The sequence below is a fragment of the Bos grunniens genome, chromosome 6, assembly GCF_055505025.1.
Source record: "Bos grunniens cultivar Pamir isolate PY7600 chromosome 6, Bosgru_T2T1.0, whole genome shotgun sequence".
Taxonomy (NCBI): domain Eukaryota; kingdom Metazoa; phylum Chordata; class Mammalia; order Artiodactyla; family Bovidae; genus Bos; species Bos grunniens.
Genome location: NC_141170.1, coordinates 53,843,917 through 53,863,864, shown reverse-complemented (window position 1 = coordinate 53,863,864; position 19,948 = coordinate 53,843,917). Strand labels below are relative to the sequence as shown.

The following is a 19,948-nucleotide window of genomic DNA, read 5'->3' as shown; positions in this document are numbered from 1 at the left end:
CTCCCAGCTACAATCTTTCTGAGCATCAGGGTCTTTTCAAATGAGTTAGTCCTTCACATCATGTGGTCAAAGTATTGGAGTTTCAGCTTCAACATCAGTCCTTCCAATGAATATTCAGGACTGATTTCCTTTAGGATGGACTGGTTGGATCTCCTTGCTGTCCAAGGGACTCTCAAGAGTCTTCACCAACACCACAGTTCAAAAGCATCAATTCTTCGGTGCTCAGCTTTCTTTATAGTCCACCTTTCACATCCATACATGACAACTGGAAAAAACATTGTTTTGACTAGACGGATCTTTGTTGGCAAAGTAATGCCTCTGCTTTTTAACATGCTGTATAGGTTGGTCATAACTTTCCTTCCAAGGAGTAAGCATCTTTTAACTTCGTGGCTGCAGTCACCATCTGCAGAGATTTTGGAGCCCAAAAAAACAAACTCTGCCACTGTTCCACTGTTTCTCCATCTATTTGCCATGAACTGATGGGACTGGATGCCATGATCATAGTTTTCTGAATGTTGATCTTTAAGCCAACTTTTTCACTCTCCTCTTTCACGTTCATCAAGAGGCCCTTTAGTTCCTCTTACTTTCTGCCATAAGGGTGGTTCCATCTGCATAGCTGAGGTTATTGATATTTCTCCCCAGCGACCTTGATTCCAGTTTGTGCTTCATCCAGCCCAGTGTTTCTCATGATATACTCTGCATATAAGTTAAGTAAGCAAGGTGACAACATAAAGCCTTGACGTTACTCCTTTCCCAATTTGGAACCAGTCTATTTTTCCCTGGCCAGATCTAACTGTTGCTTCCTGACCTGCATATGGATTTCTCAGGAGGAAGGTCAAGTGATCTGGTATTCCCATCTCTTTCAAAATTTTCCACAGTTTATTGTGATCCACACAGTCAAAGGCTTTGTCATAGTCAATAAAGGAGAAATAGATGTTTTTCTGGAACTCTCTTGCTTTTTGGATGACCCAGCGGATGTTGGCAACTGGATCTCTGGTTCCTCTGCCTTTTCTAAATCCAGCTTGAACATCTGGAAGTTCACCATTCACGTACTGTTGAAGCCTGACTTGGAGAATTTTTAGCATTACTTTACTAGCGTGTGATGAGTGCAATTGTACAGTAGTTTGAGCATTCTTCGGCATTGCCTTTCTTTGGGATTGCAATGAAGACTGACCTTTTCCAGTCCTGTGGCCACTGCTGAGTTTTCCAAATTTGCTGGCATATTGAGTGCAGCACTTTCACAGCATCATCTTTCAGGATTTGAAATAGCTCAACTAGAGTTCCATCACCTCCACTAGCTTTGCTTGTAGTGAGCTTCCTAAGGCCCACTTGACTTCACATTCCAGGATATCTGCCTCTAGGTGAGTGACCACACCATCATGATTATCGGGGCATGAAGATCTTTTTTTGTACAGTTCTTCTGTGTATTCTATTCACCTCTTTTTAATATCTTCTGCTTCTGTTAGGTCCATACCATTATGGCAGAGACATTACTTTGTTGAATAAGGTCCATATAGTCAAATTTGTGGTTTTTCTGGTAGTCATGTGTGGATGTGAGGGTTGGACCATAAAGAAAGCTAAGTACCAAAGAATTGATGCTTTTGATCTGTGGTGTTGGAGAAGACTTTTGAGAGTCCCCTGGACTGCAAGGAGATCCAACCAGTCCATCATAAAGGAAATTAGTCCTGAATATTCACTGCAAGGACTGATGCTGAAGCTGAGGCTCCAATACTTTCACCACCTGATGTGAAGAACTGATTCATTGGAAAACACTCTGATGCTGGGAAAGGTTGAAGGCATGAGGTAGAGAGGCAACAGAGGATGAGATGGTTGAAGGGCATCACCAACTCGATGGGCATGAATTTTAGCAAGCTCCTGGAGTTGGTGATGGACAGGAAAGCCTGGTGTGCTGCAGTCCACAGGGTTGCAAAGAGTCAGACATTACTGAGTGACTGAAGTGAACTGAATTGAATCTTCTAAAATGGTGAAATATTATCCCTTTGAAGTGATCTTTAGTCCATGATAAATCATCATCTTATGTGCTAAACTGCTTTTTCCTATTCATTGTTTTTCTGTTTTTTAAAAAATATTATTAGCAACATATTACTATTTGTCACTCTCCTCATATAAATAAATTTTATATTAAGAAATGAAACAATCAAAGTGGTTGCTTAATAACTTTGAATTCATCACTGAAAACCCTTGGTAGGTACCATATAACTCAATTTAAATAAAGAGGTGAAAACTGTAGATTCAAAAGGTATAACTGTATTAACTATAACATTTGACAAATGAAACAGGGCCTTAAATTAGCTAGGTAGGAAGCAAAACTAAAAACCAGATTTTAACGACATTTTGACAGAACTTTCCCCCTAATCCTAACCTGAGGCCAGAACTGTCAAGCAGTACTAGCCCATTATAGAACATTCTATATCTATTAGTACATAAAGGACTCAAAATTATAACTAAGCTGGGAGGCAAATCATTAAAAAAGAATTCAACATTAGACACCTCCAAAGACTAACCACAGTATTAGAAAATGAATTATTAAATATATATTTAATATAGGAGGCAATATTTAATATTTTTAAACAGGAATTAACTGTAATAATCAGAGAAGGCAATGGCACCCCACTCCAGTACTCTTGCTTGGAAAATCCCATGGACGGAGGGGCCTGGTGGGCTGCAGTCCATGGGGTCGCTAGAGTCAGACACTACTGAGCGACTTCACTTTCACTTTTTACTTTCATGCATTGGAGAAGGAAATGGCAACCCACTCCAGTGTTCTTGCCTGGAGAATCCCAGGGACAGGGGAGCCTGGTGGGCTGCCGTCTATGGGGTCGCACAGAGTCAGACACTTCTGAAGTGACTTAGCAGCAAGTGTAATAATAGCCATGATATAATACATGGAAAGATACCATGTTATAGTAAAAATATGCATAATAATATAGTATTTGGGGAAACCATGTATATAAAGTTATTAAAATGTTAAAATAGTAGCTAACAGTGGTGACCACTGTATAATGATAATCCATGATATTATTCAAAAATAGTTTAGAAAATATGGCATAGGATCACCATTTGCAAGTTAAAATATGTATGGATTTATAACAGAATTTTTCCTGACCCTTCGTCCTCTGTATTTATCTAATCCTCCCCACTAGGTTTTATGCTTCTCCAAAGAAGGCTATATATTTTCTAACTCAGTAATCAATGTATCAACTGTCACAATAGAAGTGTTACATAAATAAAAGACAAATAAGATCATAGAATAAAAATTTTAAAGTGTTTTTTAACATTAAGAAATAGTATAAATTATTTTAATAATTTTTGCAGGTTTAGTTGTCAATTTAATTTCTTTATTATAAGAACTCTAACTTCCTATTCTTGGAGCAAATGAGCATTCTGGATCAAAGCAGCACAGAGATGAAAATAACACTTATCTATTTATAATTTTTAATTTTATTTCTGTTAGTGTTGAGTCAAAAGTTACCTAAAATAGAGCCAGTGAAAAGAAATTGACTTTAAAGGATATAATGAAAAAATAAATCTTAATGTAATATGCAAAAAAAGAAATAAAAACTATGGTAGCAAGCTTTAAAATGTTGCACAAATGAAACAAGTAAACTTAATGTGTTGCTGCTTTATAATTCCTAAAAGTAATATAGCTGGCAAGGAGTGACTATTTCCTGTTAATATAGTAAAAGTAAAACATGGAGTTAATTTAATATTTAGAAGCTATGTTTAAATCTTTATTTCCTTAAATCTGGAAGCATCAGTAACAAAAAAAGAGAAGAAAGGAAGGAGAGGAATGGGAAGGAAAAGAGTAGAGAGGAAGAAACCCCAAGAAAGAGGGGCAGAAAGAGACAAAGACAGAGAAACGGAAGAACTTATGAACATTGGGTAGAGAAGGAAATGGCAACCCACTCCAGTAATTCTTGCCTAGAGAATCCTGTGGATGGAGGAGCCTGGCAGGCCGCTGCCCATAGGGTCGCAAAGAGTCAGACACAACTGGAGTGACTTAGCATGCATGCATGCATTGGAGAAGGAAGTGGTGACCCACTCCAGTATTCTTGCATGGAGACTCCCAGGGACAGAGGAGCCTGGTGGGCTGCTGTCTATGGGGTCGCACAGAGTCGGACACAACTAAAGCGACTTAGCAGCAGTAGCAGCAAGAACATCATGACCAATTGTATGAACCATGCTAAAGAAATGTGCTCCTTGAAAGAAATTCATGATTCACGAAGAAAAAACTTCTCCCCAAGCACCAGCTTTCTCAGTATATTTGGAATGGTTAAACAAAAGTTATATGTCTAGGGATTTAATGATAAAAATTGAGTTTGATAAAATAAGGTAAAATTTTAAAAAAATCTTAAAAGTCAGTTCTCACCATTCTCAAATGAATTATTTAAATATACCTCACCCTCTAACTATACCTCATGGGCTTCCCAGGTGGCTCAGTGGTAAAAAAAAAAAAAAAAAAAAAATCTGTGCTAATTCAGAAGCCGCAGGAGACACCTGTTCATTCCTGTGTCAGGAAGATCCCCTAGAGAAGGAAATGGCAACCCACTCTAGTATTCTTGCCTGGAAAATCCCATGGACAGAGGAGCCTGGCAATGCTACAGTCCATGGGGTCACAAAGAGTTGGACTTGACTTAGTGACTAAACCACCACCCTCTATATGGTGGCTCAGTGGTAAAGAATCTGCCTACAATGCAGGAAGCCGCAGGAACCAGGGTTCTATCTTTGGGTTGGGAAGATCCTCTTGAGGATGGCATGTCAACAAACTTGAGTATTCTTGCCTGGAGAATCCCAGGGACAGAAGGGCCTGGCAAGCTACAGTCCATGGGGTCACAAAGAGTTGGACACGACTGAAGAGACTTAGCATGCACTCAGGCACCTTCTATACAGACATTTGATGCTTGCCCATTCTGCTTAAATGATAGAACAAAACTTCTTTACTAAAAAAATCTCTTATCCACCTTATTTCATTTCCATGCAATAATAATTAATGTTTATAACTTTTATAAGTTCACCTATGCTTTAAGATTATTTATACTTTTATAGGGAACAGTTGAACTTTCCTTTTCTGGAAAAAAAAGCCTGAAAGGGGGCATTATTGTTAAATATTTCTATACTGGCAAGAAAGAAAACAACTTGTCTTTTGCTAAATACAATAAATCCTATTTGTGTACTGCTCAGATCCTGATGCTGGGAAAGACTGAAGGTGGGAGGAAAGGGGGATGACAGAGGATGAGATGGTTGGATGGCATCACCGACTCCATGGACATGAGTTTGAGTAAACTCTGGTAGTTGGTGATGGACAGGGGAGGCCTGGCATGCTGCAGTCCAGGGGATCACAAAGACTGAGGGACTGAACTGAACTTCCCTGTGTTGTCACTCCAGCAGGTAGTTACTCTGGAATCTAGCCCAGCTGGTGCCCTGGCTTCTTTCTAATTTGCCCTCTTTATAACTGGTGCCTTCATTCTTCAGCCCTGTCTCCAGTACCATAACCAATAAAAATTTCAAGGCTGAAGAATCTATCCAGCTTAGGAACCATAGTCTCAGATCATGTGACCTATGACCCTGGCATTTACAATGATATAAAGTTAAATTCTATAGACATGATTTGGGATCTTGTTCTTGAGAAGTTTTTTTATCACTGTTTTTCTCTCTGATCTGACACTTTCAAAGTACCTATACTGATAATCTCTTAATATTGGGCTGTATAAGTGTGTTGCTGCTACTGCTGCTAAGTCGAGTCATTCGTGTCCAACTCTGTGTGACCCCATGGACGGCAGCCCACCAGGCTCCCCCGTCCCTGGGATTCTCCAGGCAAGAATACTGGAGTGGGTTGCCATTTCCTCCTCCAGTGCATGAAAGTGAAAAGTGAAAGTGAAGTCGCTCAGTTGTGTCTGACTCTTAGCGACTCCATGGACTTCAGCCTACCAGGCTCCTCCGTCCATGGGATTTTCCAGGCAAGAGTGCTGGAGTAGATTGCTATTTCCTTCTCCAGGGGATCTTCCCGACCCAGGAATCGAACCTGAGTCTCCCGCATTGCAGGCAGACGCTTTACCGTCTGAGCCACCAGGGAAACCCACGTCCAAACTATAGCTGTAATTTTCAATGATTACTGTTCTGTACTTACTCCTCTTGTGTTGCTGCTGCTGCTGCTGCTAAGTCACTTCAGTCGTGTCCCACTCTGTGCGACTCCATAGACGGCAGCCCACCAGGCTCACGGTCCCTGGGATTCTCCAGGCAAGAACGCTGGAGTGGGTTTGCCATTTCCTTCTCCAAGGCATAAAAGTGAAAAGTGAAAGTGAAGTCGCTCAGTCGTGTCCGACTCTAGCGACCCCATGGACTGCAGCCTACCAGGCTTCTCCGTTCATGGGATCTTCCAGGCAAAAGTACTGGAGTGGGGTGCCATTGCTAGATACCCATTATATCATCTTGGATTCACTGGAGCTTTCACTGATTTTTATTCAGGGAATTCCCATAACCCTTGGCTGTTATATGTGCTACCAGAGGATAACTGCAATTGTTTAATTACCCTGAGATATTTACTCAAAAGAGTGAAAACACATAATCTCCTCAAAACTTGAAAAATTAAGAGGATGAAATACTTTAATTTCAGTCTAATAACCTCTATTAACATTTTGTGCCTTCATTTTTTATTGTATTTTTTTTTCTGTTTACATTTAGATAGTTTTAATTAGAGCATGCATAGTTGAATGGCCTCTTTCCAAGTTATTATTTTTTTTTTTCAATTCTGATTAGTTGCATCTGTTACTCACTTTGCACTAAAATTTTCAAAATAAAAATTATGGGACAATCTATTTATTGACTAATTTATTCATTCTTTTAACATGCAATTATTGAATATCCAATGTTTGACAGTGACACCAGGATTGAAGCCATTAACCTAACCTTGAATTTAAAAAAAAAGAAAAGAAAGATACATATGATCATAGAATGATACTGTTTTAGGTCTTACCAATAATCTACAGATACTATTTTATGCAGCCAAGTTTGAAAAAAAAAAGCATTTTGTACCAAACCATATTTTATTTCATTTGAAAAAGTAAAATTATTAAACTTATATAGTAGCTTTGATTCTTATCAGTACCTTAAGTTGTTTATGTAGTTAAGAGGGGGAAAAGACTTGCTTGCTTAATTCTATTCAAGTCAAAGCAATTCTATTCATTTTATAATAACTGAATTCTAATGTTCCTGCATTGTTTAGTTAAAATAGTTTTCTCTGTAAACTGTTCCTTCGTTCCTAGTATGACATGCTTCTGTTTTAATAAACACTATTAAATATTCTAGTTTTTTTCTTATATGTGCTTTAGTATCACCAATTTTAATAGTAATTTCATTTAATTAGCTTTAAAAAAAAAACTATCACTGTCCAAGGTTACAAGTGTGTGATTTGCCCCACTGGAAACTAAATATTTAATACTATGAAACTTTTATGCAAGAATATCATCACAGAAGTCTCTTGATAGCTATTCATGTGAAAGTATTTCTGGAATACTAATTCAGTCTTGAATTCTACTTCTTTTTAATAACCTCATTTTTTCTTTAATGAATTCATTCAAATTGAAGACAAAGGGCTCAAATAAAAAATACACAATGCAGGAAAATTTAGACTTCCACATCCCTAAATGGGTTTGCCTAAGTATTAGTAGAGACTGAATATTTTAAGATTCTTTTAAAGAGAAAATTAACATCTTAGTAAGGCATTACTTTATAAAATCTTATATTTGCATAATGTTAAATTAATACACACAGCTATATAAACTTCTTTATATTTATGAAAACCAAGTGGTTGTATACAAATTTGTTTGGAGTTAGAAGGAAAACTAAAACACTTTCAAATTTTACCTTCCCTTGCTTTATCTTCATTTTCTTGTCAACTTATCAGTTTAATTTGCTATCTCAGCTTCATCTTACAGGTCCTTAAATGTATATATTCCTCAAGGTCTGATATTGTTTCTTTTTCCTTCTCTCTTTACTTTCAGACCTTCCAATTCCTCAGAGGTTTAGCTAATCCCTGACAAATATTTGCGTCAACCCTTTACCCTGAGAGCTGGCTCCAATTTTCAGATTATCAAATTCAACTTATCCACAGCCAGTTCATATTCATTTGCATTGGGGCAACAAAGATGTCCATTATTGTGTGGAGAGAATCCTGCCACTATGGTGATCAATATAGGCACTGTGAAAGTTAATGACAAACACATGAACATCATGTTGACTAAGAGAAAAACCGATCATGACTGTAATACTATAGGACAAAGTAGACACTGATAACTGTTAGGTATATAATGATGGTTATTCAGGTATAATAAAGGGCTTCCCCATTGGCTCAGTGGTAAAGAATAGCTTGCCCATAGAGGAGGTGCAGGTTCGATCCCTGGGTCAGGAATATCCCCCTCAAGTAAGACATAGCAACCCACTCTAGTATTCTTGTCTCGGAAATCCCATGGACAGAGGAGCCTGGTGGGCTACAGTCCATGGAGCCACAGAAGAGTCAGACAGGACAATGACTAAACAATAACATTCAATTATAAAATGGTTAAGACTAGAATAAAGGGACAATTTGTTGTAATAATGAATAAATGAAGTTGGGGAGAAAAATCATCAAAGCCTTAGAAAATTATCTTTGCATGGTATTATGCACTGAATTCGGAGAAGGCAATGGCACCCCACTCCAGTACTCTTGCCTGGAAAATCCCATGGACAGAGGAGCCTGGTAGCCTGCAGTCCATGGGGTTGTGAAGAGTCGGACACAGCTGAGCGACTTCCCTTTCACTTTTCACTTTCATGCATTGGAGAAGGAAATGGCAACCCACTCCAGTGTTCTTGCCTGGAGAATCCCGGGGACGGGGGAGCCTGGTGGGCTGCCATCTATGGGGTCGCACAGAGTCAGACATGACTGAAGCGACTTAGCAGCAGCTGCAGCATGCACTGAATGGTGTCCTCCCACAATTTATATGCTGAAGGCCTAACACCCCAATACGTTAGGGTATGACTGTTTTGGGAGACAGGGCTTTTAAGGAGATGATTAAGTTAAAATGAGGTTGTTAGGGTGGACCTGAATCCAATCTGACTGCTGTTCTTATAATAAGGGAAAGTTTGGATATTTGGATGAAACTTGGATGAAAATTTGGATACACAAAGAGCACAAGGGAAGTGGATGCACTGAAGAAAGCCTATGTGATTCAGCAAAAAGGCGGATATATGCAAACCAAGGAGAGAAGTCTTAGAAAAAAGTAAAGTTGCTGACACCTTGATTTAGCTTTTGTCCTTCAGAACTTGAGACATAAGTGTCTATAGTTAGAGCCATCCAGTCTCTGATACTTTATTACGGCAGCCTGGGAGGCTAACATGGGTGTCCATCAAAGGAGATGAAAATAAAACATGATAGAACCCATTGAAAAGCAACAAGTAGTCTGACTCAGAAATGGGATTATTAGGGTTCGGATCAGTACATTTTCAATCTACTTTAAATAACGTCTATGGGTTGTATTGTAGGTGTTAATTATGTCTTTTTAATGGTAAGGAAAACTATTCACTCTACATTAATTTTTAGCCTAAATGACCTTCCCTTGGCATTTTTTCATATTCTCTCTCTTGCCCATAGTTCTCTTACACTCTCTTCCCTCTCTACCACCAACTTCTTATCTCATTCTCTTCTAAGTCAAGTTTCTTAAAATAGTAGTTACAGTGTAAGTCAATTTTCTCAAAATAGTAGTTCATAAAATTAACCTGCATTCCCACTTAATCTCCATCATCTTGAAATCAGCATATGATTTCATGTCTGTGAACCTGTATTTCAGGGCTCTGTGCCAAGAAGTTGGGTATGAGACCAATTATGAGGCTGGAGCAGACATATGATTCAGCTCTTATTCTTTTCTTACTTTCAGCATTCCTCTGAATTTTATCTGAGAGAATCAGTACCATCTAGCCAATACCAGTAGGCCCAATTTAATTCATTTATCATTGGATTCTCATGTACATAGACAATTGTTTATTAATTCCTTCTTCTTCATCCTCTTTTCTTCCTCAGATACTTTAATACCATCTTCTCCCTGCTTCTCTTACCCACTGACTTTTCTGAGTATGTCCCTTTTCTGCACTTCTCTGTTTTTCCACCTGTAGTTTATACACGTTGGCCTCAATTTACCATCTGATTGTCAGATCTGTGTTCTTCTTAATATGTATCTCCCTTGGATCACTTCTCAAGGCTTCAAGCTATATCTTATACTGCTTATTCTTCTTCCTTTCTCAATTTATATCTATTTCCAAATCATCTCCAAATCAACTTATTCCCTGAACTTAAAATCCAAATCATTGCTGGACAGTTCCTCCTGAATGTGCCTTTAGCATTTGAGGGCATATGTGACTATATTCCCAATCTCAAAAGATGACTCTGCTGTCCACAAAGTCATCTCTATACCTTAGAGTCAGCCTATGCACAACCGGAAAATCACTTCACCTTTTCACCCCGAACTCATTCAGAATTAGCTCTCAGAAGTTGCTCACATATTCATTCTATTGCTGTGGTATGTACTCAAGAACTTTATGCAAATAATAATTTTTAATATCATAACTCACCATATTTATGGGATCAACTGGTCCAATGCTGTTTACATAAACATCAGTTTCAATTACTGTGGGCCTCACTGCAAAATACCAATACAAAGAATGTTCAAAGATATAATCAGAGGTGGTGTTAAATCTTATTTAAATAAGTCTTTACTAATCGTTAATACTTTATCATTTTAGTTATAAAACATTTTGCACTATGAAATGAAGGAGCATGATTCATTATATAAACACAACCATCTTTTAAGTCAATTATGTAACTAAAAAAGACCATTTTTGACTAAAAATATTTCAGCGCATAGCCTAAAAATGTTAAAACTGTTCAAACCTTCCATGAAAATTAATAAAGTTAATTCAGTTAAAGTTGTTAGATGACTTACTCTGCAACAGTTATAGAATTTAGGACCAGATGGATTTTAGAGCCTAAATACTGTTACGTAAGCCTGTGCATGTGCACATGTTCAGTCACTTCAGTGGTGTCTGGTTCTTTGCAACTGCATGCACTGTAGCCTGCCAGGCTCCTCTGTCCATGGTATTCTCTAGGCAAGAGGGAGTGGGTTGCCATGCTGCCGGGAGCCGGCATATTGCATATTGAGTGCATATTGCATATTGCATATTGAGTGCAGCACTTTTCACAGCATCATCTTTCAGGATCTGGAATAGCTCAACTGGAATTCTATCACTGCCGGTAGCCAGCGTGAGGAACTCCGCCCATGACAAAGGTCATGAGGAAGGAGGCTCGGCATAAGCAAAGGCGGGATCGAGCCTCAGAGTCCCCCTGGAAATTCTCGAGCAGAGTCTGCCTACTTTCTGCTTTGTGCTTTCACCTACACCTCTGACTTTACGGGGGGCTGTCCCCCACTACCTCTCTGAAAAAAGAGTTAGCTTACAGCTCCAGTTAATAATTCCTGGGTGTGACAGTGTTTAACCTACAAACTCCTTTGGAAATCCTCTAGCCTGCCTGAATAGGTTTTTCCGGCCACATGTGATCGTTCAGAGCCTCCCTACTGTGAGAGGCAGGAGATGTTCTAAACTGTCTAAACACAGACTCTTTTGAGTAGTTAAAAGATTGATTAGAAATTGTATTGGTGAAGGATTTTCACTTTTTGGGCCAATGTTTGCTGCTAAGTTTCCATATCCCTTACCTGCTGTGTCCCTGGCAGTGTATTGATTAATATAATTGGTGTAAGTAGTAGCTTTAATGTTTGTAACCTGGGACCCTTGAGTTAATTCTTTTTCTTGTTATAGCCCACCATACCTTTGCTCTGTAGGAATGCAACTTTATCTAATGCTTTTGGAGGGTGGCTCCTGACCAATCACCTTTAGAGAAAAATAAGTTTTCTGAAGAAAGGGTCTTAAAATGTTAACAGGCCTCCGGGCCAGAAGATGATGCAAATCACCTAAGCTTTTGCATATGATAAGTTTGCAGGAAGAAAGCCTGGCTTGCTGCAAGACTCTACCCCTTCCCCGATTATCCTCTATGCATAAACTAAGGTATAAAAACTACTTTGGAAAATAAAGTGCGGGGCCTTGTTCACCGAAACTTGGTCTCACCATGTCGTTCTTTCTCTTACCTTCTGGCTGAATTATTCAGCCTCTTTTCTACACTGAATTTCCTCACTGAGCTATCCTTATTTCAGCCTCTTTTCTTCACTGAATTTTACTGAGCTATCCTCATTCTATTACTCTTTATATCCTTAATTAACATTTAATTAAGCAATTGTTTCCTGATCTTTGCCTACGCCATCTCTCCTTCGAATACCCTGGATCAGCTGGGGCTGGTCCCCGGCACCATGCCCTCTTTCAGGGGATCTTCCCGACCCAGGGATCAAACCCATGTCTCCTGCATGACAGGTGAATTCTTTACTGCCAAGCCACCTGGGAAACCTGTTAATCTATTTAGTGCATATCAGTGGTGTGCTAGCAAATGTTACCAAGCTTACTCTTAGAGATGAGTAAAAAGCCCTGATTTGTATCTTTTGCTGATTTCAATGTTGCAAATACTCCCACAATAACTGATGTAGAGATACCACTGTGAAGTCACTGAGTGCAGAGTGGGGACAATATGTAATTAGTGGCTATTGTGAGCCAGTATAAACCAGTCCCAGCAATACTAGAATTTGAAGCACAGTTATGATGATCAAAGGAGGTGATGAATGTAAAGCATCTACCTCTAGGTCTGATTCTTATCAGGAGCATAATCAGTGTATATACACCCCCTTCTTCCCTTGTTAACAATATTCCTTTGGATTGTTTACAGTTGGCTCCAAGGAAAGGTGTATTTTCATCTAATTCTCAGAGTATACTATATAGCCACCACTGTGAACTTCATCTGTACGCAGCCATTTGTGCTTTCTGAGTTAGTCTTTAAATGTCTATAGTCTTATATTCTATCAAAATGTGTAGCATGGTTCAGCCTTTTAAACATTTACTGAATTATATGGTTAACTAATACACTCTATAGTAAATATTTTGTGATTGCTAAATAGTGATTGTGATTTAGGCTTTCTGCCTTTGTCAGGTATTTTTGGCTTCCTATAATGAGATTTACCATAGTAATGATAATTTATATTCATGAGATTTTTTTGTTTACTATGAAAAACATTTTCACATAGTTTATTTTTATTCCCTACTCCCCTAAAGGTTCATTTATTGATTCCACAAATACTTGTTGAGGAATACATGTAAGGGTTTCATAAGTGGACAAGAAGGGAACAAACGTTGTGAGAAAAAATCTATAATAGATCTCAAAGAGATTTACATAGAGATAATGCAAAAGCAGAAAAACCACCTTATACATTAAAAGTTTCTAAAGTAAGCATGTTTCTAGTAATATTTATTCAGTCATCCTTTCTGGATAACTTTATGTGATTTTCCCTTTCTGGCCCAGTGTTTATCATTCTTACAATGCAAACACTATATTAGACCTGGCAGGATGAATCTTCTTAATATGTAGCTGAGTCTGCCTGTCTGATTCCCTTGCCTGTCCAAAATCTCCCTGTCTTGGTAACCTACTCTGGCAGAGCCTCCAGGCTGGTAAGCTTCCATGGAAAACTTAAGGCATTTTGAGAAACAGTGCTTATATTATTTTAAAACCATATTTATTTTTAATCTTTGAAATTATAAATAGTTTCAGCAGGCAAAACTACAGGTTTCGGTACTTGAGTGCTCAGTTGCTCAGTCCCACTCTTTACATCTGACTCTGTGACACCATGGACTGTAGCCTGCCAGGCTCCTCTGTCCATGGGATTTTCCATGCAAGAATACTGTAGGGGGTTGCAGTTTCCTCCTCCAGGTGTAGGCTTCTAGATTTACACAATACATGACAATGTAATTGGATCTACTAACCAACAATTAAATTTCTTAAATAAAAGTAGGTCTTGTAAAGTAGAGAAGGTTTTATAGCTTAACTGGTGACTTCTAAATGAGTTCTTTCAATCAGCTGCCATTTATTTTTGACTAGCTATGAGTTGTAAATGTTCCCTGGTGGCTCAGAGGATAAAGCATCGGCCTGCCATGTGGGAGACTCAGGTTTGATCCAGGGGTTTGATCCCTGGGTTGGGAAGATCTCCTGGAGAAGGAAATGGCAACCCACTCCAGTATTCTTGCCTGGAGAATCCCATGGATAGAGGAGCCTGGCGGGCTACAGTCCACGGGGTCACAAAAAATATCATGTTATTAAGCTAATTATAACTATATTCAGAGTGGTTTTATGCAAGTCAATTAATAACAAGACAATAGGTTTATTAGTTTCATTTGCAAGTACATTTTTTACTAGTTATAAGCAATTAAGTGCAGTGAACATGTCTTATTTGATTAGATTTTTGGTTCACCTGATAAACCAACAAACACTGAATACCTGCTCTTTATTGCATGATACTTGGGGCTGAACTTAGTCTATACCAAGAACTAAATGATTCTTGAGGACATTATTGGGCTTCCCTGATAGCTCAGTTGTAAAGATTCCACCTGCAGTGCAGGAGACCTAGATTCAATTTCTGGGTTGGGAAGATTCCCTAGAGAAGGGAAAGGCTATCCACTCCAGTATTCTGGCCTGTAGAATTCCATTGACTACACAGTCCATGGGCTCACAAAGAGTCAGACACGAATTAACAACTTTCACTTTCACTTTCAATAATTAAAAATGTGAGCATCTTTTCATCCACCTGTTGACCAGCTATATGTATTCTTTGGAAAAATGTCTATATACGTCTTCTGCCTATTTTTGGATTGGGTTACTTGTTTTTTTCAATATCGAGTTGTAGATACTGTTTGTATATTTTGGATATTAACTCCCCATTGGTCACATCATTGCCCATATTTTCTCCTATTCCATAGGTTGTCTTTTTGTTTTGTCGGTGATTTCCTTTGCTGTGCAGAAGCTTTTAAATTTAATTAGGTACCAGTTGTTTATATTTTGCTATTATTTATTTTTCCTCAGGGTACTAATCTAAGAAAATATTGCTACAATTTACGTCAGAGAATGTTTTGCCTATGTTCTCTTCTAGGAGTTTTATGTTGTCATGGTTTTCATTTAGGTCTTTAAGCCATTTTGAGTTAATTTTTCTGTATGGTATGAGGGAGTGTTCTAATTTCACTGATTTATAAGTAGTTGTCGAGCTTTTTCCAATACCAGTTTTTGAAGAGACTTAAGTCATTTAATATATATACTCTGAGATGAAAAGATAAAATGCTACTTTGCACTGTACATTTTGTTGTTGCTGTTCAGTTGTTAAGTCCTGTCCGACTCTGTGACTCCACGCACTGCAGCACGCCAGACTTTCCTGTCCTTCACTGTCTCCCAAAGTTTGCTCAAACATGTGCCCATTGAGTCACTGAACCATCTCATCCTCTGTCACCCCTTCTCCTCTTGCCTTTAATCTTTCCTAGCCTCAGTGTCTTTTCCAGTGAGTCAGCTCTTCATACCACGTGGCCAAAGTATCAGAACTTCAGCTTCAACATCAATCCTTCCAATGAATATTCAGTGTTGATTTCCTTTAGGATTGACTGGTTAAATCTCCTTACTGTCCAAGGAACTCTCAAGAGTCTTCTTGAATGCCACAGTTTGAAAGCATCAGTTCTTCTGTGCATACATGACTACTGGAAAAACCATACATGACTATATGGAAAAACCATACATGACTATATGGACCACCCAAAATCCATACATGACTACTGGAAAAACCATAACTTTGACTATATGGACCACTGTCGGCAAAGTGATATCTCTGCTTTTTAATATGCTGTCTAGGTTGTCATAGCTTTCCTTCCAAAAGAAAGTGTCTTTTAATTTCATGGTTACAGTCACCATCCAAAGGAATTTTGGAGACTGAGAAGAGAAAATCTGTCACTATTTCTACTTTTTCCCCATCAATTTGCCATGAAGTTATGGGACGGGATGTCATGATCTTAGTTTTTTTGAATACTGAGTTTTAAGCCAGCTTTTTCACTCTCTTTTTTAACCCCCATCAAGAGGCTCTATATTTAAATAAAAATTAATTAAGTAAGCTTGAATTTAAATGTGCTTGCTTAGCCATACTAACATAATTCAATACTCAGTAGTCAATAACCATTTTCAAATATTCAATACTCATAAATATAAGGCTATTATTAATATATATGACATAGTTAATACATATAAATTTAATTATTGAGAGTGTCTTAAAGGAAAAAACACTGATCTCTAATTCTGAATAAATGTCTCTTTAGGCAGAAGGCTGAGCAACTTATCCCTGGGCTTATACCTAATCAGGGGTAAAGAAAAAGAGGACTGGTAAGATTTAAGGAAAGAGAAGCAGTGGAGTCTTTACACACTCATACTTTAGAATGGCTCAGTTCAGTTCAGTTGCTCAGTCATGATCGACTCTTTGCAACCACATGGACTGCAGCACTCCAGACTTCCCTGTCCATAACCAACTCTTGGAGCTTGCTAAAACTCATGTCCATTGAGACAGTGATGCCATTCAACCATCTCATCCTCTGTCATACCCTTCTCCTCCCGCTCTCAGACTTTCTGAGCATCAGGGTCTTTGCAAATGAGTCAGTTCTTCGCATCAGGAGGCCAAAATATTGGAGTTTTAGCTTCAGCATCAGTACTTCCAATGAATATTCATGACTGATTTCCTTTAGGATTGACTGGTTTGAGCTTCTTGCCATCCAAGGGACTCTCAAGATTCTTCTCCAACACCACAGTTCAAAAACATCAATTCTTAGGGGCTTAGCTTTCTTTATACTCCAACTCTCACATCCATACATGACTACTGGAAAAAACATAGTTTTGACTAGATGGACCTTGGTTGGCAAAGTAATGTCTCTACTTTTTAATATGCTGTATAGGTTGGTCATAACTTTCCTTCCAAGGAGCAAGCATCTTTTACTTTCATGGCTGCAATCACCATCTGCAGTGATTCTGGAGCCCCCCAAAATAAACTCTGTTACCATTTCATCATTTCCCCATCTAATTCCCATGAAGTGATGGGACCAGATGCCATGATCTTAGTTTTCTGAATGTTGAAATTTAAGCCAATTTTCACTCTCCTTTTTCACTTTCATCAAGAGGCTCTTTAGTTGTTCTTCACGTTCTGCCCAGAGAAGGCAATAGCAACCCACTCCAGTACTCTTGCCTGGAAAATCCCATGGGCGGAGAGGCCTGATAGGCTGCAGTCCATGGGGTCGCAAAAAGTTGGACATGACTGAGCGAATTCACTTTCACTTTTCACTTTCATGCATTGGAGAAGGAAATGGCAACCCTCTCCAGTGTTCTTGCTTGGAGAATCCCAGGGATGAAGGAGCCTGGTGGGCTGCATCTAAGGGGTCGCAGAGAGTCAGACATGACTGAAGCGACTTAGCAGCAGCAGCACTTTCTGCCATAAGGGTGGTGTCATCTGCATTTCTGAGGTTACTGATATTTCTCTGAGAAATCTTGATTCCAGCTTGTGCTTCATCCTGCTCAGTTTTTCTCATGATGTACACTGCATATATGATAAATAAGCAGGGTGACAATATACAGCTTTGATGTATTCCTTTCCCGATTTGGAACCAGTCTGTTGTTCCATGTCCAGTTTTAACTGTTGCTTTCTGACCTGCATACAGATTTCTCAGGAGGAATGTCAGATGGTCTGATATTTCCATCTCTTTAAGATTTTTCAACAGTTTTCTGTGATTCACACAGTCAGACTTTGGCATACTCAATAAAGCAGAAACAGATATTTTTCTGGAACTCTCTTGCTTTTTTGATGATCCAACAGATGTAGGCAATTTGATCTCTGGTTCCTCTGCCTTTTCTAAATGCAGCTTGAACATCTGGAAATTCACAATCCATGTACTGTTGAAGCCTGGCTTGGAGAATTTTGATCATTACTTCACTAGCGTATGACATGAGTGCAATTGTGTGGTAGTTTGAACATTCTTTGGCATTGCCTTTCTTTGGGATTGGAATGAAAACTGACCCTTTCCAGTTTGTGGCCACTGCTGAGTTTTCCAAATTTGTTGGCATATTGAGTGCAGCACTTTCACAGCATCATCTTTTAGGATTTGAAATAGCTCAACTGGAATTCCATCACCTTCACTAGCTTTGTTCATAGTGATGCTTCCTATGGCCCACTTGACCTCACATTCCAGGATGTCTGGCTGTAGGTGAGTGATCACACCATCATGATTATCTGGGTCATGAAGATCTTTTTTGTACAGTTGTTCTGTGTATTCTTGCCACCTCTTCTTAATATCTTCTGCTTCTGTTAGGTCCATACAATTTCTGTCCTTTATTGTGCTCATCTTTGCATGAAATATTCCCTTGGAATCTCTAATTTTCTTGAAGAGATCTCTAGTCTTTCTCATTCTATTGTTTTCTTCTATTTCTTGCATTGACCACTGAAGGGGCTTTCTTATCTCTTCTTGCTATTCTTTGGAACTCTGCATTCAAATGGGTATATCTTTCCTTTTCTCCTTTGCCTTCACTTCTCTCCTTTTCTCAGCTATTTGTAATGCCTCCTCAGACAGACATTTTGCCTTTTTGTATTTCTTTTTCTTGGGGATGGTCTTGATCACTGCCTCCTGTACAATGTCACAAACCTCCATCCATAGATCTTCAGGAACTTTGTCTATCAGATCTAATTCCTTGAATCTATTTGTCACTTCAACTGTATATTCATAATGGGTTTGATTTAGGTCATACCTTATTGGTCTAGTGGTTTCCCCTACTTTTTCAATTTAAGTCTGAATTTTGCAGTAACAAATTTGTGATCTGGGCCACAGTCTGCTCCCGGTCCTGTTTTTGCTGACTTTATACAGCTTCTCCATGTTTGGCTGCAAAGAATATAATCAATGTGATTTCAGTAATGACCATCTGGTGATGTCCATGTGTAGAATCTTCTCTTGTGTTGTTGGAAGAGGGTGTCTAGGAGATTTTATTTTCTTATGGGTACCATTCACATAAAAGGAAAATACCTGGACCAGAGACAGCTTGCCAGTTTTTTGGCCACTAGCAGTACATATATCCAGACTAAATTGTTGATGAAAGTAGGTAACACAGGTGAAAGATATAGAGAAGCATCCTCAATTCCAAGTCAAAGAAATGAGCAATTTAAAATGCCTATGAACAACAGCAAAAGCATTCCTATACTCCTACCTATAAAATAGTCATTATGTATATGTTTGCTTCTCAACTTTAAAATGCAGATGTGAGTTCTATGCTATTCTTTGATCACTCTTCCCCTTGGTATATATGTTCTGTCATTGTACAGCAATAGTGTCTAAACAAAATACAGTGGCTTAGAACTTGTACCTGCCCCACAGGGAATTAAATCAGACAATCCATAATCAACTTTCCCTCAAGGCATGTACTAATTCCTAAATTGTGTATGTGCACGTGTGATGCTGAGGAAACAAATATTAAATCAGCTTCTGAACTCTAAATTAATATGTAGAGATCTCAGCTATTTAGAGAAGTCTAGGGCCACCAAGGAGAGGGAATCCTAGTACAACTCTCAGGCTATAAGTTGAGAAATTTCAAATGACTGTGCTCTAGGAGAAATAAAAGTTTTACAAAATGAAATACACCAATTTTGGCCAAATGAAGTTTGGCCAAACTCACCCTGACTACACAAGCAAAATTACATCAACTTTGCAGGAAATAACATCATCTAGAATATCTATTGTTTTAAATATGTCGTGGCATTCAATAAAAAATTAACACACATTTCATGAAACAGAAGTAAATCACCTTTAACCAAGACATAAAATTTTCAAAAATTTTTGAAAGGTACACAAATAACAAATTATTGTGATTATCAGAGACTTTAATACAACTATGAGAAAATTGATGAGATGATGTCAAATT

The 19,948-nt window shown here is 38.5% G+C and overlaps 1 protein-coding gene across 1 annotated transcript in view; it reads right to left on the bottom strand.

The window, feature by feature from the left end:
- Positions 1-19,948, bottom strand: part of GABRG1 (gamma-aminobutyric acid type A receptor subunit gamma1) — a 90,512-nt gene that overhangs the window by 29,440 nt on the left and 41,124 nt on the right. The window contains exon 3 of the mRNA XM_086407694.1: positions 10,621-10,688. Within this exon, the coding sequence (XP_086263820.1) occupies positions 10,621-10,688 (68 nt within the window). The remainder of the gene's footprint in view (positions 1-10,620; positions 10,689-19,948) is intronic.